The sequence below is a fragment of the Pseudochaenichthys georgianus genome, chromosome 7, assembly GCF_902827115.2.
Source record: "Pseudochaenichthys georgianus chromosome 7, fPseGeo1.2, whole genome shotgun sequence".
NCBI classification, from domain to species: domain Eukaryota; kingdom Metazoa; phylum Chordata; class Actinopteri; order Perciformes; family Channichthyidae; genus Pseudochaenichthys; species Pseudochaenichthys georgianus.
In genome coordinates, this window is record NC_047509.1 from 33,011,217 (window position 1) to 33,036,814 (window position 25,598).

Here is a 25,598-nt window from a genome sequence, read left to right on the forward strand (position 1 = left end):
TACCATTTTTGAATGGAACATTCTCAACACAAATGCATCAATCCAAATAAATATAACTTAAATATGTGGGAAAATACTGTGTTTGAAATGTATAATTGAAATGAGATGTTGAGCTTTTTGTATATATATATATTGTATTCCAGTCTCCCTTCAGATATGTTAAGTGGCATGCAATTCAACCAGTGGCGAGCCGCCAGGGCCCTCTAGGCTGTCTGTGAGGGCCTAAGATATTCTAAAAAATAATATTTGAAAACATTAAAAAAAAAAAATTGATTTAATTGTATTTAAAATAATATTTCCAAAGAAATAAATCCTTCGAATCTGCCTGTTCAGTTTCTGTTGGAATGTGAAGGGTTATATGCCGTCTCTGCGAGTTATGTGAAAACCGGAGGGCTTGTTGGTCCCTCTGTAGATTCACAGAGGGCCCGCCATAGTAACTCAAAGAGAGAGTAATGTCAAATGACAGTACAATTGACCAATCATATCTTCCCTCTAAATGGGCGGGCTTTATTTTCGCGGACTTTATGACAAGTTCCGCCCGCTGTGAGGTCTATGCAAGTGGTCCAGTGACGCGTCCTAAACCCCGGAAGTAAGCTTCATCCAAAAGGACAGGAGGATGGACTTTGTGTTTCAGTGATTTGATCATCAAAGGTAGGCCGAAGTCATTTTCAATGCCGACTTAATTCATTTGTAATTGCTACTTGGCTGTGTGTGCCCTGTCATGATAGGTGTAGGTATAAATGATGTTTTGTGTGGTAGAGGGTCGCTGTCATTGATGCGTTTCACCCCGGACCACTGTTTTGATATTCCGCTGAAGTATACGTTGAGACGTAATGTCTCCTTTTTTTCGAGGGAAGGGGGGGTCAGAGGGCCTAGGTATAAAAGTCACGGCTCGCCACTGAATTCAACACAATGCTGCTCACCTCCTTCAGTTGGGAGAAAAGCTGGTTCAGGTTCAGCATTATGGGGGGACAGGGCTGCTGAGCCTAAAGATGGATCTGTTGGTCCTGGCACCAGGGGAGGGACAACTGAATTATATGAATAGCTGTTAAAATGTAACTGCATTTGTTAAATGTCAGCTAAAAGAGCAGTGCAATTAAAAACCTCTGCATTTTCTATATAGATATTAACAGTACTTAATGTCAGCTTAGTAAAAAAAAAACATACAAATTATTATTTACAATGGACCACGCTTAGCTAACTAATTTCCACCACTCATGGACCACACTCACCTTTTCTCTTGAAATACTGGGTGACATACTGTCGCCCTTTAGTCCCTCTCTCTTTTCTTTCTCTCCTTTCTTTTCTTTTTGAAAGCCTGACTTTGTTAGTCGTTGAGACATCGTACACACGTAAGTACTAGCATCCCTGCTCTTCACATGCTCTCACTCTCTGCTAGAAAGTGCCGGTTGGAGGCGGAGGCGGGACCAAACCATTACGTAAATAGAAGGGGGTGTACAGAGGCTTTGGATAATTAACTTTTGGAAGAAAATAAGTTAAATGAATTGTAAGTTTAGTGAGTACATTATCAATATAACGTTATGTTAATGTTAATTATTGATGAATGATGAAAGGTTACTTACATTTTTTTTTTCTTAATGTTCTAAAATAGTTTGGGCCCCCATGGTGAGGGTGTTTGGGGTGGCCAATAGGGTGGCCAGGATTCAGCTGCCCCCCAGCTCCGCCACTGCGTGACAGCCGTCTTGGTGTGTGGTGCGAAACGGGAGATTTAGTTCATTGAGCGGTTTCACACAAAACAAAGTGTTACTTCATAGTTTTACGACACATTTTTATTTTTTTGACTTGCAAAATTATCTTTTAAATTTGTAATTTGTGGGATCGAAAGATAATCTTTCTCTCTCCATTGACTTCAATACATACTTTTTCCGAATTAAGGTCCCATGGAGGTCCCCCGGAAAGTGTCATCATCTGTCATCATCACCACTGTGTGCTTAAGGATCTGATGTGTCAAATGATGATCAGAGAATATTTAGACCCCAATTAGCACATTTATTTTTAAATAAAAAGAGCAGATAATAATTATTGTAATATAAATGCTGATAACCATAAATATTTTTTAAATAAAAAACGTGTTTATGTGATCTTCTACTGTTCACGGTTAACATTTCACATGCTTTTTTATGCCTTGCAACAGCAAAATGCCGTCAAATGCAAGGCAATATGTACACTGTAAAAAAGCATACATTTGGGACTTGCTATTCTTTTGCTTACAATACATTCATTGCATGACATTTAGCTTCAGATGGACTGGTGGACAGCAGTTGTCATCTCACCTGGCTCCTCAGCTCGACTGGCCCCTGAAACTAAAACTTGAAACTAAGAAATAAGAAAAGGAATACATAATACTAATTTATATTAAACAGATTAACTCATTGAAGGCACAACGCTTTTTTTTTTTTTTTTTTTTAAATGGTATTTATTAAGGTGACAATTTCTATATTACACATCTTTCATGTACATCGGCAATTTAACAGGGAAAAGAAAATATAGTGTTACCATAAACCTCTTATTAAAACCTTTCTTTTTAAAAAAGAACATTTGTTATTGACACCATTTACAACTTGTTTTCATATACAGGAGTGACAGTGGTTTCAGTTGTACATGGAGGGGGAAAAAAGGCGGTGAATTATGATATTCACATATTTATCTGCCAACTCCCTGGGATTTTTATTTGTGTTCGACCCAGATCAAAACCTCACTCTGCATCAGGGGTAACAATCTGAGGCAACGTTTCATTATGATACATTCGTTATATTACACTGACTGTGTCTCAGTAGTTGTTATCCATGCTGAAGTGTCATCAGCATATAGCTTTTCCAAACTGGTGCACTCTCAGAACTCTCGGTTCATCTCTGCCATGACCATTTTGCTAACAAAGGATTTCTGATGCCTGAGAATGGAAATAAGGCTACCTGAAGGCTCACGACAAACACCATCTCACCACCAAGTTGAAACAAAGAGCCCAGGACTAGATTATTCACATGCTGAGAAGAAAAGGGAGGGATATTTAGTTTTAAAGTGCTCTACTATGTCACACCAACACCACCTGAGCTAGGGCTGCACAATTTGAAATAATAACCACTGGCAATTATATTTTCGATATGATTTGCAAGAATTATAAAAATGGTATTACAATTATCACTAAAAGGCTCCTATTATGCTCATTTCAGGTCCATATGTGTATAGTGTGACTCTACTGGACACGTTTCAATTCTTTAATGTTCAAAAAGGTTTTCTCATACTGCCTGTGCTGCAGCACCTCTTTTCACCCTCTGTCTGAAACCAGAGCCCTGTCTGCTCTGTTTAGCTGGCTGGCTCGGTTGTGATTGGTCAACAGCTCGTGATACGAGGATGGTGTGGTTTCTTTAAGAGGATCATACTGAACAATCATTTTAATAAGTCTGTAGAATACTGTTAAGGCCGGGATATATTTTCAGCTGGACTTCATTCAGAATATTTTCAAATATGTTGCCTTAACAGAAATGTATATTATTGCGCTTACTGCAATTTGGATATTGCACTAGTCCATATTGTGATTTTAATAAAAATGTGATGAATTGTGCCCCCCTAACCTCTCTATTTAGAGTGTATTTAACTCACTCTAAATGAGCCACAGAACTCCCTGGATCTCTGACTGATCAAATGTGTGACGTCAACCTAACCAAACAGATGTTTGCAGTTTTGTTCCACATCTAGGTGTCTTTCCGTCACACACTTCTGTTATTACTGGATAGTTATTGAGATCCAGTTTTATTTAACATTTGTAAGAATGTCATAAAATTGTTCCTGTTTATTTTGTTGTAGGCTGTTGGGCAATACGTTCATCAATCCCCTTCAAATGCTACATATGTGTTTTCTTGCAATTTATTGTGGAGTTTTGCAAAGAAAGCATTCAAATGTCACCTCAGATTTGATCTAAACTAAAAGAAAAAACAAGATTTGGTTTGACTTGCATTTGGTGTTTTCACTTGCTTTCTAAAAATAATAATTTAAAGTTCTGACACATTAATTGAAGTACTTCATACATATTTTAAAATACTTCATTCCCACTAGATTTTTCAGGACCTTGTCTTTAACAAACCCACCCCGTGAATTAAAATAACCCTCTGAAGCTGATTTTAAAACGAATAACTTATAAAATACTCCCAGAATTCTCTATAATCCAAGACTCCCCATTCCCGTCACAGCGTTCAAACTCTTTCCCTATAAAACTAGGGTCAGTCTAAGTTCTGTTGTCCACATTTCCCACTACTTTAAAATAATGGAGGCTCCAACACTTTTCACAATCATTAAGCGATTCACAGATCAAATACTATAGAACACAACAAAAAGTGATCTAGTTACACGTGTTAGACATGTCGCAAAAATCTCTTTGCAGCACCAAGATTGTCTGTTATTTAAGCATTAATTTGGGGCACTTTAAAAAATAAACTACGACATAGCAATCATTTTATATGGTCACAAAAAAAATCACTTAAGTCATGAGAGAAAGTGAGAGAGATGTCAGGATGTGATCAAAGTCACTGTTTGTCATCATTTTAAATGTGGACACGATAAACAATCTTAGGGCAACAACGTCTGCTTTTTGGTGAAAGGGCGCAATGAGTAGGATTTTTCCAAAATGTACAGTTTGTAGAACAATTAATCCTCTAAATCCTCACATCAGAAGTGTGTGGATCAGGAACAGAGACTTGGATTTTCTCTTCTTTTTGCCGTTATGTGTCCGTTTGTCGGCAACTTCTACCATAAAGATGTAGCGACCAAGGTGCCAGATTGTAAGCATTGATTTAGGAGAAAAACGCAGACATAGTGCCAGGAAAATGTCAACGACCTTCCAAAACGAAATTGAATCTGGGGATAGCTTTTATCTGCTAGCAAGCACCGTCACCCTCGTTTGGCTGACTCTAAATGTGTTAAAAAAAAATGGTTATTGAACAAATCCTACTCATTGTGCCTTCAACCCCGTTAAAGAAAAAGCACACCCTCTCAATCTTATCTTAAAATAAACACTTTAGGAATTAAATCACGATCAAAGTCACCGTTGCGAGACTCTACTTTAAGAACCTGTGCCCTTTCTGGTTTTAAGATTTCTACGATCCCCCGTCGCTCGCCGTTACATGATGTGAGGAGGGGGAAATCCTGCAGATTTCATGGAGGGTGCGTTTTCAGGATCCCATGCATAATTTGCCGCACATCCTGAGAGATGGGAGCAGCTTCAGGTTCAGAAGAATACAACATTTTTCAGGTACCTATCGAGCATCAAGAGGCCTGCCGCGAGCAGAGAAGACCATAATCCCAGCTCCGTAGCAACAGCATGCAGGCGACGGTCTCACACACGCACCCGAAGGAGTAGCAAACGAGTGTGTGCGTGCATGCTTGAGTAGAATGAAAACACCCGCTTTTTCTGAAGGGGCTCCCTGATTTGAACACTGTTTTCCTTCAGAGTCCTGCACCCTCTATCAAACGCCTCCGGATTCCTTTCACTCCTGTCCGAAGCCTTCCGTCTCCTCGATGGCAAACAGCAGCTTCTCCTTCATTTGCTCGTAGCTCTTGTATGGCGGCAAGTCCAGTCTGTTGAAGCTGGGGAAATAAAGTAAACAAAATATATATATTAACTGTATATCAGCTTGGCGTTGGCCTGATCCCCAGACGGTGATTATTCAAAGTAAGAGCGGAATGAGCATCGTACAAGACTCTGAAAGAATACTCATTAATCAGGAGCATTGAAGTGTTGATCATTTGGATGAAGGAAAATAACGACTCCCTACCTCTGAAGTGGTCACAAAGTCCAAACATGTCTCCATGCCTGGGTTCTTTATACTCCTTAAATCCATAAGAGTGGTTTATTTACATCCACCGACAACGTTTTTGGAATAATGTCATGTGATCTCTATCGCTGCCTGTCAGATGCACTTTAACTGAAAACAAATATACTTTCTACACTCTACACTTATCACCTTGAGAGATGCAAAATAAAAATGTCACCACCTTTTTTCTCTTTAGTTTGGACCCCTTATCCTATCAGGTATGAACATTTGTATTTGTTACAGTTTGAAGAGGATAAAGAAATGGGTTGCATCACTAGGTTCACTGCTTCAAAGGTCTGAGCTATTCATCAGTTTGTTTTGCTAAGTAACAATATGGCCTCGAGGTTTGATTCGCCCCGAGTCAATCTGCTGCAGGTGCTGGTGAAGTATGCATGAACTCACCACGTGTGACTTCTGGGAAGCCAGTTTTCTTTTCCCACCTTCTCGATACAGAACTTCTGGGGACCATTGCTTCCTGTAAAGTAAAAATAAATCTTTATTTAGTTAAATATATACACAAGAAACTGGGACGAACACAGTGAGATCTCACCGATACCTAGCTTTACAATCTTAGTTAGAAACTTATGTAAAAAGCTAAAACTAAAGAAAGTCATATTGATGTTTTTACCCATAAGGTCGGCAAAGCCTCCTACAGGCAGGCGACAGGTTCCTGTGACAAACTGCAGCAGCCTCATCCTCTTCTCGTTGTCCGCCTCCTTTATGAACTGTGGGACAAGAGGCAGGCTGGTTAAAACACTGAAAGGTCCAGGAAAACGTATACAATCACACATTAGACATGCATCAATTATTCATTGTATAAACAGAAAGGACGGGTTTCGGTATTCTTTCTTGCTTTTCACCAATAATGAACAGAGAGATTAAACATAAACCAAAAAGGTAAACCACCTCACTGCTGATTGATTTGCTTCAATGCAATGATTTCAAAACACAATAACAACCAGAAAAATTGAAAATTAGGCTTTTAGCACGTTTAACACGTTTTTGGACTGATACAATTTCTTACAGAGGTAAGGTGCAAGGTTTTTTTCTTCTTCAAAAATGTATATACATGGTCATAAATCCCTCACGATGACCATATTAAGAATCTAAGACCTTGCTAAAACCATACAAAAATCCATTGGCATTTAACAATACGAGATTATTATCTCGTATTGTTATCATTTTATCAATATATCTAGGAAAGCCCTCAGTCTATGGTTTGCAGTTGTAACGTTTCATAAGGCTGTCATTATCCTAAAGGTCACAACAGGTCATTTTATTAAGTGAGGTCAGTTTACAAAAAATTGGATAACATTGCAGCGTGAATAAAGTCAGCATTCCTGTCATACCAAAGATATGCAATGCCAAGAATGTGAAGAGACCCTAGTATGTACAAATATACAAATGTACCATTTTAAATGAGGTGAAAACAATGGATTTGTGCATGATGCACATTTCTCTGAAAACGGCCCCTATGGATCTTTCTCCGTACATTACGTTAATAATAAAGTTTACTCGGTGAATGCTGACCTGCCAGAACCAGACGATCTGTTTGCTGCTGCGAGCGTAGTGTCTGTAGATGGTGTTTCTCTGCCAGTCTGCCAGGTCGATCTCCTGCATACCACACAGCATCACCTGCAACAGAAAACATGTTATTTCAATTAAAATATTTGTTTATTAATCTAAAGAATGACTTTGAAACCAGCTTGCATAACTTGCAGCACTTTCAGGTAAAGAATAAGAGTGCCATGTTGTTCTCTACCTCGAGCTCTTTAGCATCGAAGTACTGCAGGTACTGCTGAGGGAGGACCTCGTTGAAGCCTTCAAAGAAAGCCTGAGTCTGCTCCTCCACCCCTCGGGACAGCCTCCACTCTGCTACCAGCCTGCGGGGGGGGGGGGGCACACACATTACACTCCACTTCGTCAAGTCAGAAACACTGCAAAGTGCTCTACAGTAAAACCCTCCAGACATTATATCCGAGTGACTTATGAGTGAAATGATCAGTTATCCACCTGATGTACTCCTCCTTGTTCTCCTCAGTCACCTGGAGCTCTCCTCCGTCTGGCTTCAGCTCATGGGTGGAGACTTCCCCCAGGATCTCTTTGTCCACGGAGAAGAACATCTCCAGCCCGCACTCCTCGATGTTGTTATCCCTAAAAAGTGAACACACTCTGATCATTCATATGATTTTGGAGATGAAACACCAGATTATGTTTAAAAATCTGTTCATTTTGTATCCAGATACAAGGATGTCCATAACCTTGAAAATCTATTAATATTAAGCATTTTCAAAACTTTAAAGTCTTTGTATGAAAGTACTTTAACCACGCTTGGGACTTTTTTGTTGTTGTTCCAATTAATCTCACTGAACATGATTTATTAATCAAATGTATTTAGATTGCATTGGTCTAATATGTGTGCCATCAGCATCACTGCAGACCTCAAAGAGTCTGCAGTGATGCTGCATTTTGTATTGGTTTCATAGAATTAAAATAACTTGAGCACTTCTTGTTCTACATGTTCTTATTCCATCAATAAGAACATACTAATATTAAAATCCCACCGGTCAATATTGAGGTTAAAACGGACTTTTCTGGGTAAAATACGTGTTCAGGTTGTGAAAACTTGTCAGTTTTTTTGTTGAGAGTTTTTCCTTCAACAACCCGACCGGATTGTGTATGTTTGAGTTGTCTGCTTTTATTGTCCATGAAGTTTAACTGACATTGAGATATAGCTGCTCTGATTAATTAAACACAAATATTCTATGAGATTGCTTAATCAGTCATTTCAGGTGTGTTTTATGCTCTTACATTTCTACAAACAGCTGTATTATTGTATAGTCTGACTCATTTAGCAGACTTGCCTCAGACACTCTGAAAGGCTTATGATTCAACCTGGATTAACCGTGGATTGTGCGACCAATGGACGTTCTGAGCCATAGTCTGACATCACAAAATAAAATCATCCACAAACACAAAGAGTACATTCAACAAGATTCTGAAAACTAGTCAAGGGTGTCGATACATTCAGAGTGTGCATCTGAACAGTCGACTCAAACTTACTTGATCCACATGAGCGAGTTGTAAAACTCCGGGTCGATCGACTCCAGGTCTTTGAGGGCCAGGGGCTTGTTGAGCATGCGCTTGTAGAATGGCAGTGAGAAACCAGTGTCGATGAATTTGCCGTGGAAAAGAGCCTGACGGACAGAAACACACTTTGCTTTCTTTCTGTAATCTGAACAGTACAAAACTCTAAAATGATGAACTAATGCATTAGCCGTTAGCTGGTATTTACCGGACTTTGACCAACAAATCTGTTGAAGTCCAACACGTTAAAATGTGTCATATTGTCCAGTGGAAAAAATCCCCCCCAAGCACAATTTGAAGTATATGTTCTTATTTTTTGTAAGGTTTAAAGCTGAGGTAGATAGTCTATTGACAGGACTTTCCCCCATTTGTCCGTGACAAATCTTCCTGGACACAATGACCGGCACAACGCACAAAGCGCGACTCACCATGGCAATGAAGCGTCCGATGAACTTGAAATACTTGAGGTGGTCAGGGTTGATGTAGGAGGCGGGGTTAATCTGGAGACAGTAGTTATCTTTGCCGGCATATTCAAACAGGCAGTACATGGGGTTCAAAACTTCATGGGACAACAGGAAGAACCACTCCCTGCAAGAGAAGAGAGCAGAGTCATAAGAAAGGGACAGACTCAAACCAGACGGGCAACACCATCATTTATCAAAATATCAAAATGATTATTGAGAGGAGGACCAAGTCAACTGCAATGAAAATAACTTTCTTAAAGCACCATTTTCTTCACTACTCAGGATTACATATTCACAACTATCTCATTTACCTGGCAACGCCTCCGTAGTCAAGGCCTTCTTCTCCAGGGAAGATGATCCAAAGTCTCCTTCGTAGATCTTGAGCATTGAAGCTCATAATCTAAAATAGAGACAATGAATTTAGAGATTGGTGATGTCGTGACTATTACAAAACAGTAGCCTTCAAGAGCCAAGCGCAATCTCAACAACAATTGATAGAGAGCAGATTATTGATCATAAAAATGATCGTAAGTGTAAAAGCAAAACTTCTTGTAGTAACGTAAACTTTGTGTGTCATGTTTGGGACACTTTACCTGCTGGAAGGAGTCCTCAAACAGGGTTTTCCTGGTGACGCTGATCTTGATGTGTTGAGGCATTGACAGTTGCTGGGGGAAAGGGGAAATATCAGAAGCATTCATCAAACATGATTTCTTTGTGACATGGCAACACATACTGTTACTGCACAGTGTATAAGAAACACAATAAAGGACTGCATTGAGCAATAGTATGTATGACAAGACTCAAAGGACCAACAATCAGAATACTTTCTTCATTATGGGGAATCAAATTGGGTTTTGTGACAGTTGTTCGATTTTAGAAATGAAAAAATAGATACAAAAATAGAATAAATACATCAATAAAACATAAGAAGTTTAAGTAAAGCTGAGCAAGCAAACGATTTTATAAAATGAAATAAATATATTTGTATAAACAAAAGTAGTTAAAGTAAAATGTCCCAAAAAGATAAGATAAAATTGAATACAAGTATTTATATAAACAAAAGAAAATGTGCAATAACATATAAAATAATCTTTATATAAAACAACAAATTCAAGTAAATGCCTAAAACAAGATAAACATAATTAAATAATTATATTTATTTAAACACAAGAAGTTAAGGCAAAATGAAAAAAAGATAAAATAGGATTATTCACATTAACTAAAGAAGCTAAAAGTTCAAATGTGCAATATAAAGATCAAACTAAATAAAAATGTCAACATAATAAAATTAAGGTAAAATGTCAAACAAAAAGATAAACATAATAAAATTGAGATATCTATATAAACATCAGAACCTAAGGCAAAATGCCTAAAATGTTCATAGAAATCCAATACAAATGTTTAAATAAACAAGACGTTATCCTAAAAATGTCCAAAATGCACTACAAAATAATAATTACAATACATTATCATATTCTAAATAAGGCATACATTTACCAATGCTTATTTTACAGCTGGAAAAGAAAATATGGGCCCAAAGAAGAACTTCACTTCGTGCACGGTTACTTACCTGGCACCAGAATCTGAAGTACTGTACTTTGGCTTTAAAGTCTCGAACGTAGGTGATCTGAGGTCCGTTTTCACTGTGAAGGCAAAGAAGACAGAAGATTCTGAGTGTCCTTTTACTTTAAAGCTGAAGCGTATATATTTCTTGCCATTTTCCCTTGTTGTTCGATTGTCATCTCCTCCAAGGAGGTTTTATTTTGGTCTAGTTTGTTCGTCAGATTTTCAGCAAAAAAAATACTTTAGACATTTGTAATGAAACTTGGTGGAAGGATGTAACGTGTGTTGAGGAAAACATTTTCCTAGGCCTCTGCCTTTCCACCCAGTGTATCACTCTACTCCTATAGTCAGCGTTCAGGCATGCGACCTCTGTTGCCACTTTCTCTCTTCCCTTGAGAATAGTTGTGTCTAGAACTAGATAAATACTTGGGATGTGGTATTAGTGTCTGCCATCAAGTCGAGCTCTCCTGTGTTCCTTTTGTGTTTCGAGTCCTTGATCCAGAGCTTTCCATCACAATGTGCGCCAAGGACGACCGCAATCACACATTGAAAACGCATGGCTTTTATCTCACTTTTGTTACCATCGCGAGATTTGTCATTTGGCCTAGGTGTACGTCTGAGCTGTCATAGTGACCTTCTTGTTAAACAAATTATAATAACACACAAAACCTAAGTGTGAATATATTAAAGCTTAATTGGCAAGTGTGTTGATATCCTGTCAGTTCATATTGTCACATTGACCCAACTGTTTTTTCCACAAGTGTAACCAAAGCATTCACTCTCAAGTCCTGTTATGCTCAGGACTTATAATCATGACTCAACGGAGGGGTTACATCTGAAAGGATAACACGTCAGGATAATGCGTAACAAGTGGTAAAAATAGAAGGAGGATTTCAGAGACAGTGAATCATTTAGTCAAAGATCTGTGTAAACAGTACTAACTGGTAGAATAGAGCTGCCTGGTGATGTATTTTCAATAATGTGAAAAGCATATACAGGCAAAATACTTGGGGTTGAAAAAAAAACATTAGCATTAGGTAAATATTTTGACTTCTTTGTAACTCATTCATTTATGGTATGCAGATGAGCTGGAAAGACCAAAGCCAGAATGTTACCGGCAAAATGTATCCAAGAAGGCCCTACTAGTATAAAGGATTTACTTTATCACCTAAAAAATAAAACATTCCCTCTATAATCCGGGAAGGTATTTAATGACACTGATGTTCACTAAACATTTTGTATCTGTGTCGACCTGTTAGAGATTTCCTAATAACTCAGAATGTCTTTGGAACACAGGAAACAGGAGTACTCTGTCAAACAGGTCTGATGCATTACTCTAGTTGTCAGGGAACCACACAAATCTGCAAGCTCATATCATTTATTTTAACCACCTTGGCACGATCTGCTTTATGATTTACTGAGACAAAGACCTTGAAGAGCGTTGTTGAGGAATTCTTCGTCAAACAACCAAACCGGTTGCAGCTGATGTGGAACTTTCTGTTGAGGCCGCTAATGCGTAATTGTTAAACTAACTGGAATGTGTATTTTTCGCACCAAAAAAGATGATCGGATGCAATTAAAGGTCTTTTTTTGTTTAAAAAATATGTGTTGTCCTTACTTCCAACAGGGTTAGGCAAAAGCTCAATATACCAACTGTAGAAAACGTGGGGTACAGCGTTTAGTTGCTCAAATGATTAAAAGTCCATCAGGCGCATTTTGGTTGCTGCCTGGGAATTCGAAAAACTGAACTGAGAAGTATCACATGCAACTATTTGTTGTTTGCTAGCCACAGATCTTATTTTCTGTAATATTACAAAATCTCATTGTTGCAGAAGACGCTTACGTCCAAGCTGGACAACAAAAATGTGCCATCACTGCACAACGTTTGTTTAATGTTTAAGTCTGAATATTTTTAAACAAGGTAGGAGAAACAACATGGCAGAGGACTTACAGTGAGGACTTTCCAGTGCGAGGGTCGATGTACGTGGTCGCTCTCCTGTTGTGGTCCACGAAGTAGGGAATACCGTCTACAGTGAACCTCATCTCCCAGCCCTCAGGGAGAGGCTTGTCATTCAGCAAACTGAAAAAACAAGATCAACCTTTAGTGATGGACCCTTTCATTAAAAACTAAAATAATGCAGCAAACTAAAGTTGGTCACATACAACTGGTGCTACATGCACTATATTATCATTTTCATCTAAAATGGTTTTCAAATATGAATACTAACCCCTGTGTTCGTGGGTCCTCCCACTGTGTTGCTCGCGTAGGGTGATGTACAAAATAAACTCTGCCAGTGGAGTCTGTTCTCTTCTCTGAAAGGACACATTAACAAAAAGACAAACATTGGAAGAATTAGTTACTATTATTATCAATGTGTATACCATCAAAGCACTGACGGCAATTTAGGGTTCCTTCTCAATTTTAAAACAATCTGTGCCGCTAGGGGTTTCAATAAAATAGTTTTAGATTAGAAATCTGTGTTTCGCCGATGCAGTTGCAACTTGTCAGGTAGTGTCTCTGATAATGTAGGATCCAGACGTTCAAATTAACACGGCGAGTAAAACTGGTAAAAACACTTAATAAGTTTCATGTTCAAAATCATTCTTGATTCCAATATGATCGCTGGTCTCTTTTGGGCTAACTTAAAATCAAAACATCCAATGATTCAAATCCATCACAGTTACATACGATATATAGTATGTAAACAACCCCTATCAAAACATTTTAGCGTAAAAATGTGGCTGAAAACGTAATAAAAAGTCTAATTATTACAGCTTCTGGCAGACTACAAAACTGAAGCATGAGCAAAGGAGAGATTCCTCTTGGTTTGAAACATATCTGGTGTAATGTCAATACACAACTCAACAAAATATACATGATTCCAATTGTTTTAAGATGTTTTTGGCAAAAGTGTTACAAATTATACATTTAAAAGTCCTTCAACTAAATAATTTGCGAGACGTTTGCGTATGGAGGGATTTCTTGTTTCCCCCTGTCTGTATTTAACCTTAACCTATGTTCTATAGCCACCACTCAACATCATCACTGCTCTGAATGGTATTTCATTTAATATTTAATGGTTTAATTGGTATATCATCATTTGAAGTGAGATGTGACTACTCTTCTGGTACAACAAGGTACACCCTCCTGCGTTGTGTTGTTATGAATATTGTATCAAGTGAACGTGTCTGCAATAACAAAGGATAAGGCCCCCATTCAACAGGTGCCAGAAGAGGATGATTAAATATTGAAATAAATCAGAGTGGACTTCAGATTTAGCAGATGTCTTATTGTTTTTTGCTTGGCGAGTGTTAGGATTCATTATGGGAAGCTTCTTTTCTTAAACAACAAATGTAAGTTCTTTTGAAACACATTAGTACATTTTGATAGATGAGAGGCTCAGCTAGATGGTGCTAGCTAACTGAATGGTGCATATTTACTGCCCTAAGCCGGTGTATTTAAATTGAAAAAGCTTTAAAAGATCTTACCCCATCCGTGTGGCAGAGGCCCGAGAGGATCAAACTCCTTATTCTGAGTGGCTGAGACCTGCTCTTGTAGCTGCGCAGCAGAGAGAAAGAATATTTTGTATAAATCTCAAAGCATCTTAAAGACATCTACAATATTTTGCGTTTTGATGCAGAAAATAAAGTGACTTCACATAAAGAAAAATAACATAAGGGGTTAAATATCAGTAACATTTTAAAGCCAGTTGGTTGTTTAACAAGCGGTAGTGTTTGTCATTAACCTTACGTCACAAACATAAACCTAACATCAGCATTAGCTGCATTTCCAGTAAAAACATCTCAATTTTGCAAACTCATGGAGGTGACACATTTTTTTCTTTTTTTTTTTTATCACAGGACAACAAGTATGCTGCTCAAAGAAGAAGACGAATAAGGAGAAGTAGAAGGACATATGTGCATAAAGACATGTACAAATTAGTTATTATTGGAGATCGCTAGAGGCAGCAGTGTACAGGCGTTTGTTACCGGTCAGATTGGGAGTTGAACCGTCAACCCTACAGTTCCAAAGCCAAGATTCTACAGGCTGAACCGGCGCTAGTCTAGCTAATACAAACCTATATTACCACATTGCATCACAAGACAAAGAGGAAGTCCTCACCCCGAATATGAACCTCTGGTTGAACTGCTGCATGGCCCCCTGCAGCTGGCTGCGCTGGTGCTGCCACTGCTCATAGTTACGCACCGTCTCCATGGTAGGGCGCTGCCACGTGGTGGTCCGGGTCATGTGATCGACAAAGTAGACCCGCCCCATCTGGTCGACACGACGCTCCCAGCTGAGGACGGATACATCGAGGGAACACAGTAGGAGAAAAGTGAGCATGGGTAAAAACAGAAGACTCTCAAAGTCATTCTGCCCCATTGAAACCATTTCACCCATTGAAGAGGAAGAGAAAAAGAGCAAACGTGTTAAGAAAGACAATATGGTGGTATTGCAGACACCCTACCATATAATGGGGTGTATGGAAAAAGCGTGGATAAATAAATGCGTCAAGGCTTCAGATTAAAGTAAATAATCAATGTGGTACATGAACATGGCACAGGACGTAGCCACATGCTGCTCTCAGCATTACACTTAAGACAGCCCAGATAGAGATCAGAGTCAATATAGTCTTACACTGCACTGATATGTAGGCTTTGATGACTTATCAGGACAAACAGCATTGACAAACTACGTGTGAAATAAAAAATGTATGGCAGTTAAAGTTACCCTGTAGCGTCCCTAAACTCTGAAAACACTTACAATGACTAGTTTTTGAATATTATTATTAAATATACATTTACTCCATCTCTTCTGTCTTCCTCACACAATCGGTCCTGATTAAATGCTTTCTGTCTGCCAGCATCAATTATGTCTGAATTGTAATGATGAGATGTGGCAAAAAAAAACATTGTTCGATGATTTCTTTGAGAAGTCGTCCAAGCTGTAATGAATTGCGCTATATGTAATTTTCTAAGGGTCTCTCATTCAAAACAATAACAAAAGATGGAGTTTGGTGGCATTTTGATGTAGCAAGAGATAATGAAAAGTCAGCTTCTCCAGGAGGTTTTTAAATTGCAGCTGAATTATTCGCACGCCAAATCAAACAAATTAAAAACGGGTTAAATGCTTCAAGCAGTTGCACATTAATAATTGCCGTTTTAGCTATGCTTTTTTCTCTGATCATTTATGATCCAGGTGTACGACAGCTAAAATTCATCATCCTGTTAGAGTATATAGATAAAAACGCCCAAGATCTCAAAAATGTTGAATAAAAGTGAGGCTTAAAACGAGTATTTCTTACAAATGTTGGAAACATTTGGGATGAAGATCTTAAAACTAGGCATGAGCCAGTGTTACGATTGAGAGACCCCTTCATTTAAAAGTTCCTTTCCGATGAAAAGAATCCAATAAACTCCAGACAAAACAACAATCTGTCATTAAAAGAAAATATAAAGGGAAGGACTTTTTACCCAGGGGGCAGTGGTTCAGGGCGTTCCCACGCCGTTCTCTTTTCCACGTGATCGACAAAATACACCCTGCCGTTCTGATCCACCCTCTGCTCCCACCTAGATTAAACATGGCAATAAGATGGAGGATATTAGGTAATGGTGCACAGCCCCGGCCGTTAAGGTGATGGATGGATGTAAACACATTCACAACATGAGTCAACCTAATACAAAAGCAGCAGCTAGCCGGTGAAGGTTATGATGTTGTCACAATGACGCACTAAAAGAGCTCTAAAGAGAATTTGCGGAATTACAGGCTGAATGAAACCCAATAGAGAAACAAGAAAAAGATCTTAAACAAACAAACAAACAAACAAACAAACAGGTATTCCGACAATCCTCACACTCTGAGATTCTCTTTGTCCACACAGGAAATATGAAATGCTCAATAAACTGTGCTGGTTTTTTTTGTTGAGGTGGTGAAAAAGTTGAGTTGAATAACTTTTTGTCTCAAAGTTGACCCAATTTGCAAAACACCCCTCTGAGTGATTCATCAACTTTTTTTCTCATTTTGAACTTTGTATTACTTAAGTTTGTGTTTTTGTATACATTTATGTATAAAGTTGTCTAGCACTATAATACTACTATTGCACAATAAACTTGCATACATTAATATCGTTTTAACTTGACCCAAACCTTCCCAAGTTCTTCTGCAAAGATTATTAAAGATGGCTCACCCTGGGGGCAGGGGCCCGGTGCTGACAGCGGGGACACTCGGAGTGACAGCAGGGGTGACGCTGCTGGCCGGCTGTCTGGGGGCCGCAGCCCCGGAGCTGGAGGCCGCTACCCCGGAGCTGGGGGCAGCAGCCCCGGAGCTGGGGGCCGCTGTAGAGTTCCTCTCTGAGCCCGCCGATGGACTTGATCCAGGGGCCGGTGAGGGTCCTGGGGCAGGTGAGGGTCCTGGTGCAGGTGAGGGTCCTGGTGCCGGAGAAGGTCCTGAAGCCGGTGTTCGAACCGGTGTGTCAGAACCCGACTGACCGTCACTGCCGTCAGCTGTTGCAGAGCCATTACTAGAGGATGCTGAGGAAAGCATCAGACATTGCAGAGAGTTAAATCATAAGACTATGATGGCTGATAGGGTGGTGCAGTGATGATGACGTATATATGTTTGCCGACCCGGAAGTTAGCTTTTCAAGTTCTCCCTCGACAAAAGCCATTGGGATCTTTCCATTGGATTTCATAGGAAAATAAGATCTGTGGCAAACACATGTTTATTAGACTTACACTTTGTGTTCAGCAGGATATTCTCCACATATTACCATTAATGTAATGTCTTATACCAAATACCACTTTTATAATTATTACGGTGTAAATGCAATCGGGAGAAGTAAAAAGCTAATTTAGTTTATTGAATGTCATTGACTCTTTTTAAGGCAGCTAACCAGGAACGCATTAAAAAAAACATTGTTTTTGAGATAATAAAACCCGGAAGAGCTTAAATGCTAACTCATTTCCGGGTTTAAGACTTACTTATGTAACATTATTTTGCAGATAAACCGGAACGATAGAACAAAAAGACAAATGTTCAGCAAAGCGGGCTGAGGATCTATTGTTCCCTTCACAGACACATTGCCGCCATATTGTTTGTGCTTTTCCTCAGTGTTGCCTTGTGTGACTCAGCTACAGCAAATGTTTCCTCATGTTTGTGAGTGTTGGCCCAACTCCAATTTAGCTAGCGGGTTAATGTTTGACATCAATTATTGACACACTACACGGTCAGGAAGAAGAGCACTCGACCTTTGCTTTCCTCCCATCCCAAGTGTCTAGTTCCTCAATAAATGTCTGACCTGGTGAAGAGGCGGGTCTGCGCGGGGTTGGAGGAGGAGGTCTGGAGGGCCGGGGGGGTCTTAGAGGCCTCGAGCCCCCTGAGGACACAGAGGGAGACCCCGCGCTGTGCACCGACCTCCGTCCGCTGGGAGAAGACCTGTGCTCGACACCGTCCACGCTCACAGCAGGGGAGCTGTCTCGACTCCGCCTGGGAGCAGGAAGAGCACACGGAGATTAATACAAATATCAGAAATTCTAAATGGTGACACGTTAAGATCAACTGACGACAGGAGAAGCTACTGCACCTTGTGACATGATCCCCATTGGGTTGGGAATCCCCGTTTGATGTACCTGGAGTAAAAACACACAACATAAAACATTCACATTTTATTCATAAAGCCCATTATTACACATTTTGCCCAAGGGGTCTTTAAGCAGAAGTTCATGATAATAAAACTAGAAATTGTTTAGCTTGTATATTTTTTTTTAATCATTTCTGGCTTTGCTATGGATATGGAATAGATTTTGGCAAGCATGTAGAAATAATAAAAACAAATGGATAAAATGTCCCTTTTAGAACCCATGGAACCTATTCCTTCGAAACACAACTAAGACATTATTTGGCATTTCTAAAAGACATTATTTGGCATGTTTTCTACAAAACATTTAGAAATGGGCTCATTTCTTACTTTCCTGACATTTTTGACTAAATGCGTGGATTTTAATTACTTTTTCTCACAACAAATAAAGCTACATTTGAGAATATTCTAACAGGCTTTGGCTCTGTGACTCACTGTGATGGTCGGCCTCTGCCGTGGCGAACATCTCGGGGTCGACAGTCATTCCGTCCAGGCAGACGGAGAGGTCTCCCACCACATCGGACTGGTCTCTGTCTGCACACAGCTGTAAGGTCTGCACCACCTCAGAAACTACACAGAGACCACACAAACACAAGATGGTCCGAGTGAGACGATGGCAAGTGAAATATTACGCCTGCTATAATGATGCAGGCGTAACTTGAGAAAAGGAGCATTCTCCGACAGTAGGTAATGCCGTGTACAAATAGATTGTTAACATTAGGAATTAATGTGTAGGTAAGTTACCCATGGGTTGACATCCTAGCAACTTGGGGACCACAACGAATACCAACTTTATTATATATGTTATTGTCATCAGTTGGGAGCAATTCAATTTTCAATTATAATAAATTAGAAAAATAAATTTGAAAAATCATGGTCAGCTTTGCGATTTTAGTCCTTACTAAATGTTTGTACAACATTATGATACCAAAAATGTCAAATGACAAATGATTTATTATAACAGTTATGTGAATAAGTGAATAAGAACCCAGAGCTCTTTCTTAAACACACCTGGACAGGGTCTAAGAATAAAACATAACCTAATATCTACCATTGCAAAAGGGATGACAAAAATCAGCTGCCTATTACAGGAATGTTAAGTGCCTTATTCATATACTTTTTGCTCTAAAAAACTCAGGTAAACCACGTGTCGGCATTAAAACACTTTCTGTATTAAGGGTTCACTCGTTACAAAAGAAGCCTCAACAGCATCAAATGTTTTCATTCAAATTGAAATGTACTTTCTACATTTTGTCATCTACCACATCAGATAGATCCCAGACAGGCCTTTGCCAAGCCCCCTCGTGTTCATTCTTCGTTTGTGAAATAAATGAAAGAGGAAGCGGGTAGCTGGTTGTAGCCTCATTCTCAGGAAAACAAAGGAAACACTGAGATAAACCAGAACACGCACTGTTAAGCATCAAAGTTGTTGAATGAATGCCTATGGGATTCTTTGATCAATGTGTGTCTGATTACACATTTCTAAAGATAACAACATTAGGGATGTCATGGGAACCGTGCAAAAGGGTACATTATAACACTTTCATGAACTGTTAACTGAGAAACCAGAATAAATACACCTGTTGGAAAGACATGATTCCCACTCACTTTTCATTTCGTTAGACTTAAGCGTGTCACTGACGTTCAGTGTGGCCATGCCCAGCAACACGTCGGACTTCAGGGTCTGGTGGCTCCACACACGGAACACCAGTTTGCTGAACGGAGTCACAATCCTGTAGAAATAAACGGTTCAATTCATTCGAGCAATGCATCGATACTAACGGAGGACAGACGTCCACTGAGGATTTGATTTCAGAAAGCCCTGTAGGGGCTTACTATCAGGACTTCACCGACAATCAGTTTCAAGCTGAGAGGCCTTTCACTGAGCAGCACTATTTCTCTCTTTTTGGCGAGATACTGCTCGTCCCTTAACAACAGCTTACAAAATTAGATTCATCTCACAGCTTTCGCCACCATCCCATTTTAAAGGCATTTACTTTAAAGGGGCCCTATTATGCTTTTAGGGTTTTCCCTTTCCTGTAGTGTGTTGTATAGATTTGGTGTAGTAAATAGTCTGCAAATCCCACAGTTCCGTGCAGAGGGAGTGTCTCTCCCACACACTCCCTCCCCTGCCTGAAACGCATTGATTGGACTTTTTTTAACTTCCGTAACAAAATAAAATCACTATGTAACAACATGATAGGCTAAGTGGCAGGACATCTCAGGCGGTGACCCAATCAAAACAGAGCCGGCCAGCTAACCAATCAGAGCAGACTGGGCTCTGGTTTCAGACAGAGGGTGAAAAGAGGTGCTGCAGCACAGGCAGTATGAGAAAAATAAAGACCGTTTTGAACATTAAAGCATGCAAACGAGTCACTGTAGAGCAGTGTTTCTCAAACTTTTTCATACCAAGGACCACTTAACCAATAAAAAAACACTCGCGGACCACCTAACTCCACAAATATCCAAAACACATCGTTTTTCTAGAACAGATTACAAATTGTCTGCAAATGGTATAAACAAGTGGCAACATGTGTGATGAAGCTGTTGCACTGGGCTATATCATGCAATAGAAAGTGAAACTTAAGCTCGCTCCATTGCGGAGATATTCTCGCGAGAGTGCGGAAAACCTAAATGTATTTATTTATTTCAAATGTGAAATGTTACCAATATACTCACGGACCACTAGGGGGCGCTCACGGGACACCAGTGGTCCGCGGACCACACTTTGAGAAGCACTGCTGTAGAGGCACAAAATACAAATATTCACCTAAAATAAGTATAAAAGGGCCCCTTTAATGTAAATAACTTATTTCTTTCCTCATAACTTAGCCAGACTTCCCACTTTCATTACTATCTATATTCTAAAGGTAATCACAGAGGAGTTAGTTCATGTATCATTTATAGCCTGGTCGGGTCAGGTCTGATTACATCCCATAGTAAACACTTGTTACACAATAAGTAGGCCACCTTGGAGCACTCTATATTGGGAAGGTCAGAAGATCCTTGAAAGGCTAAAATTAAGAGGACATGATGTGTGAATATGTAGGACTGTATATACATACACACTCTCACCACTGTGAGGCATTTTACGTTTAAGTGCAAACCACTTACAGATAGCATATCTATCTTTTAAACTGTACACACTATTACTCAACATTTTAACTACAGAGAAAAAAGTCCTTCCTGAATTCCTGGTGACTCACTGGAAAAAGAAAACTGCTGCAGGCCCAGCATCTCGATCGAAATCATATGTTACACTGGCAATTTCATGCAATAATAAGGGAGTCTCCGTTTGTATGCTTTGGAGAAACTCTTCAAGGTCTGGGCAGATTTTCTGAGGAAGTGATGATGAGCAAGGCCAAAATACTTCAGTCAGCAGTCATTTATCAAGATATAGTTCTTCAGAAATGCTAAACGGGAAACAATGGTTTCGCAATCCCTTCTTTTAAACAATCGCTTCCTTTAAACTCTGATGAAAATGTGCAAGTTTTGTGAACAGACACCACCGTTTATGACAAAACAACATCAACAGACTTTTACATTCTACCTCACCTTTTCCCTGTTTCAGTTAAGATGCTAAACTTTATTAGGCAAAAATACTCTTTCTATATATTCTCCATTACTGATAAAACTCCAACTACTTCTGTTTCAGCGGGGTGTGGGAGAGAAACTCCCTCTGGAAGGAACTATGATTTTAGCCTACATTTGTAAAAAACTGATTTAAGGTTTTTAGCTATCGGGAACACCCAGACTGGAAACATTTAACATGTTAGGGTGAATAATAATAATAAGGGTAAGATGTCTATCAAAGCTGAGAAAATTGCACTGCAACATGTTTTCTGTGAACAATCGAACATTATAATTCCCTATCCCAAACCGAGCATGCAGTCAGCAGAGCAGAGCGAGCGTTTGCATTTTAAAATACAGTTTGACAGGAGTCTGGTCTTATACGAGTTAGCAACAGAATACCAAAGTTCATATTATCATGAGTGCTGGTGCTTGGACTCACACAGTGAGCGGCTGCTTCCATTTGGGGCTGTGGGTGTTGTTGCATTTCTCAGTTTTCTTGGACTGGCCGTCGACTGTCACTTCCACATAGGGACTGGGGCCGAACCAGTTTTTCTTGTTCTCTTTTAGCTTTGCAGATAGCACTGAAAAAGGCAGAAGGAAGAGTGCAGCGGAAAGTTAGTCATGGTGGTGAAGAAAAAAATAATTCAGGAATAGCACACATTTTAATACTGAAAAAGCAGAACGAGGGAAAATAAAATCTGGATTTTACCAGTGAGCAGTATACTTAGCTGGTGAGGCAGGAGCTTAGGCAATGTAGTAACGAACAAACCACAGACCATTTTGCGTTAATCACAAAAATAATCTTTGATTAAACAGAAGATCAAAATACTAGTATTTACCTGTATTTTGGTTGAGATAAAACAAATACACGGGGTGTGGGTTTTTTTGCGACACAAAATATCAACAAAGCCGCTGTCACAGAGAGCCGCTGTGATTCCCCTCTGTATATTGTGCACTACACACACACATGCTCGTATTGGTAGTATTGTTGCTGCCACTGTCATATTAGGAGCACTTTGTTTCTTTCTACAATAATGACTGTGACCACAATTTCCCAATCCTTTGCAATTTCAAGATAAGGGCTAACACATGATTTGGCAACATTTCTCTAGTCCGTATTCACCACACCCAAAGCAAACGAGTGCCATGACACCCTGGTTCTCACTGATGTCCAGTGTTCTCCAGTCAGTGCAATACATGTAGCTTTTGCTAAATCTTTGCATTTTCACTGCCATGCAATACATGGTACAAATCCTCGCTGGAATTACGGGAGGAAGTCAGCGTCAAACCTAATGTGATAAATGTGCGTACATTTTCTTTTGGACACATTGAGGTCTTCAGATAAATTTGCAACCGTAAATGTGTAGACGATAACACGTTCATGTTGACAGTGCTAATTTAAAAGAAATAGAGCTAAGAAGACAGGCCTTGTGTTAGTTCTCACAACAGGCCTTTATCAAAGCAGACATGTTGACATTTCAGGACAAGCACAAGTGTTACTAAAGATGGCTCCGTCACATTAAGGCCCTGACACACCAAGCCAATTATAGAATGTTGATCAAGTTGGAGGATGTTTGCAGTGTGTCCATTACATTATATTTTATTTTAGGTGACACTTTTATTTAGCGTGACTCTCAAAGATCACACTGTTAGACATGCCTACGGGAACAATTTGGGATTGAGTATCTTGCTTTAGGACACATATGTGTTGAGTGCATGGGAGGGGGGGTCAAACCACCATTGCTCTAATTGGTGGCCAAACATTTACTCCGTAAGCTATAGCAGGCTGACACGGCAAAATGCATCACTCTGATTGGCTGTTCAGCTCAAGTGAAATGTACACGGGAGAAGAAACAAAAGCAGGGACTACAAAGACTGAAGTCAAAAGGGCAAACGCAGAGTCCCTTTCCATTATCCATCTTCATCTTATCTGATCATTCTATCCATCCATCCATCCATCTTCTCCCGCTTATCCGTGGTCGGGTCGCGGGGGTAGCAGTTCCAGCAGAGAGCCCCAAACTTTCTTTTCCCTGGCGACATCAACCAGCTCTGACTGGGGGATCCCAAGGCGCTCCCAGGCCAGCGAAGAGATATAATCCCTCCACCTGGTCCTAGGTCTACCCCTTGGTCTCTTCCCAGCTGGACGTGCCTGGAACACCTCCCTAGGGAGGCGCCCAGGTGGCATCCTAACTAGGTGCCCGAACCACCTCAACTGGCTTCTTTCGACGCGAAGGAGGAGCGGCTCAACTCCGAGTCCCTCCCTGATGACCGAACTTCTCACCTTATCCCTAAGGGAGACACCAGCCACCCGGCGGAGGAAACCCATCTCGGCCGCTTGTATCCGCGATCTCGTTCTTTTGGTCATGACCCATCCTTCATGACCATAGGTGAGGGTAGGAACGAAAATGGCCCGGTAGACAGAGAGCTTTGCCTTCTGGCTCAGCTCCCTTTTCGTCACAACGGTGCGGTAAAGCGACTGCAGTACCGCTCCCGCTGCTCCGATTCTCCGGCCCATCTCACGCTCCATTGTTCCCTCACTCGAGAACATGACCCCGAGATACTTGAACTCCTTCACTTGGGGTAAGGACTCATTCCCTACTTGGAGTGGACAGTCCATCGGTTTCCCATGGCCTCAGATTTGGAGGTGCTGATCCTCATCCCAGCCGCTTCACACTCGGTTGCGAACCGATCCAGTGAGTGCTGAAGGTCGCAGACCGATGAAGCCATCAGAACCACATCATCTGCAAAAAGCAGTGGTGCAATCCTTAGTCCACCGAACTGCAGACCCCCTCCCCCACAACTACGCCTCGAAATCCGATCGATGTATATTACAAACAGGATTGGTGACAAAGCGCAGCCCTGGCGGAGGCCAACCCTCACCGGAAATGGGTCCGACTTACTGCCGAGGACCCGGACACAGCTCTCGCTTTGGGAGTACAGAGATTGGATGGCCCTGAGTAGAGACCCCCTCACCCCATACTCCCGCAGCACCTCCCACAGTAACTCCCTGGGAACCCGGTCATACGCCTTCTCCAAGTCTACAAAACACATGTAGACCGGATAAGCGTACTCCCAGGCCCCCTCCAGGATCCTTGCGAGAGTAAAAAGCTGATCCGTCGTTCCACGACCAGGACGGAATCCGCATTGTTCCTCCTCAATCTGAGGTTCGACAATCGGCCTGACCCTCCTTTCGAGTACCTTGGAGTAAACTTTCCCGGGGAGGCTGAGTAGTGTGATGCCTCTAATTGGCACACACCCTCTGATCCCCCTTTTTAAAAAGGGGAACCACCACCCCGGTCTGCCACTCCTTCGGTACTGTTTCCGACTTCCACGCAACGTTGATGAGACGTGTCAACCATGACAGTCCCTCAACACCCAGAGCCTTCAGCATTTCCGGGCGGATCTCATCCACCCCCGGGGCTTTGCCACTGTGGAGTTGTTTGACA

At 40.5% G+C, this 25,598-nt stretch overlaps 1 protein-coding gene across 2 annotated transcripts in view; it reads right to left on the minus strand.

The window, feature by feature from the left end:
• Positions 1 to 2,425: 2,425 nt before the first annotated feature.
• itchb (itchy E3 ubiquitin protein ligase b) overlaps positions 2,426 to 25,598 on the minus strand; it is a 30,464-nt gene continuing 7,291 nt past the window's right edge. The window contains exons 3-24 of one of the 2 annotated variants that reach the window (XM_034086329.2): positions 22,592 to 22,733; positions 20,188 to 20,312; positions 19,015 to 19,149; positions 18,526 to 18,571; positions 18,241 to 18,428; positions 17,131 to 17,473; positions 16,418 to 16,513; positions 15,066 to 15,240; positions 14,432 to 14,501; positions 13,171 to 13,255; positions 12,894 to 13,022; positions 10,950 to 11,022; positions 9,973 to 10,044; positions 9,691 to 9,779; positions 9,344 to 9,503; positions 8,892 to 9,025; positions 7,842 to 7,982; positions 7,591 to 7,711; positions 7,359 to 7,463; positions 6,457 to 6,553; positions 6,231 to 6,303; positions 2,426 to 5,601 (exon numbers count right to left, since the gene is read on the minus strand). In XM_034086329.2, the coding sequence (XP_033942220.1) occupies positions 5,502 to 5,601; positions 6,231 to 6,303; positions 6,457 to 6,553; positions 7,359 to 7,463; positions 7,591 to 7,711; positions 7,842 to 7,982; positions 8,892 to 9,025; positions 9,344 to 9,503; positions 9,691 to 9,779; positions 9,973 to 10,044; positions 10,950 to 11,022; positions 12,894 to 13,022; positions 13,171 to 13,255; positions 14,432 to 14,501; positions 15,066 to 15,240; positions 16,418 to 16,513; positions 17,131 to 17,473; positions 18,241 to 18,428; positions 18,526 to 18,571; positions 19,015 to 19,149; positions 20,188 to 20,312; positions 22,592 to 22,733 (2,699 nt within the window). In that variant the 3' untranslated portion in view covers positions 2,426 to 5,501. The remainder of the gene's footprint in view (positions 5,602 to 6,230; positions 6,304 to 6,456; positions 6,554 to 7,358; positions 7,464 to 7,590; positions 7,712 to 7,841; positions 7,983 to 8,891; positions 9,026 to 9,343; positions 9,504 to 9,690; positions 9,780 to 9,972; positions 10,045 to 10,949; positions 11,023 to 12,893; positions 13,023 to 13,170; positions 13,256 to 14,431; positions 14,502 to 15,065; positions 15,241 to 16,417; positions 16,514 to 17,130; positions 17,474 to 18,240; positions 18,429 to 18,525; positions 18,572 to 19,014; positions 19,150 to 20,187; positions 20,313 to 22,591; positions 22,734 to 25,598) is intronic. The other variant, XM_034086330.2, reaches the window with a different exon arrangement.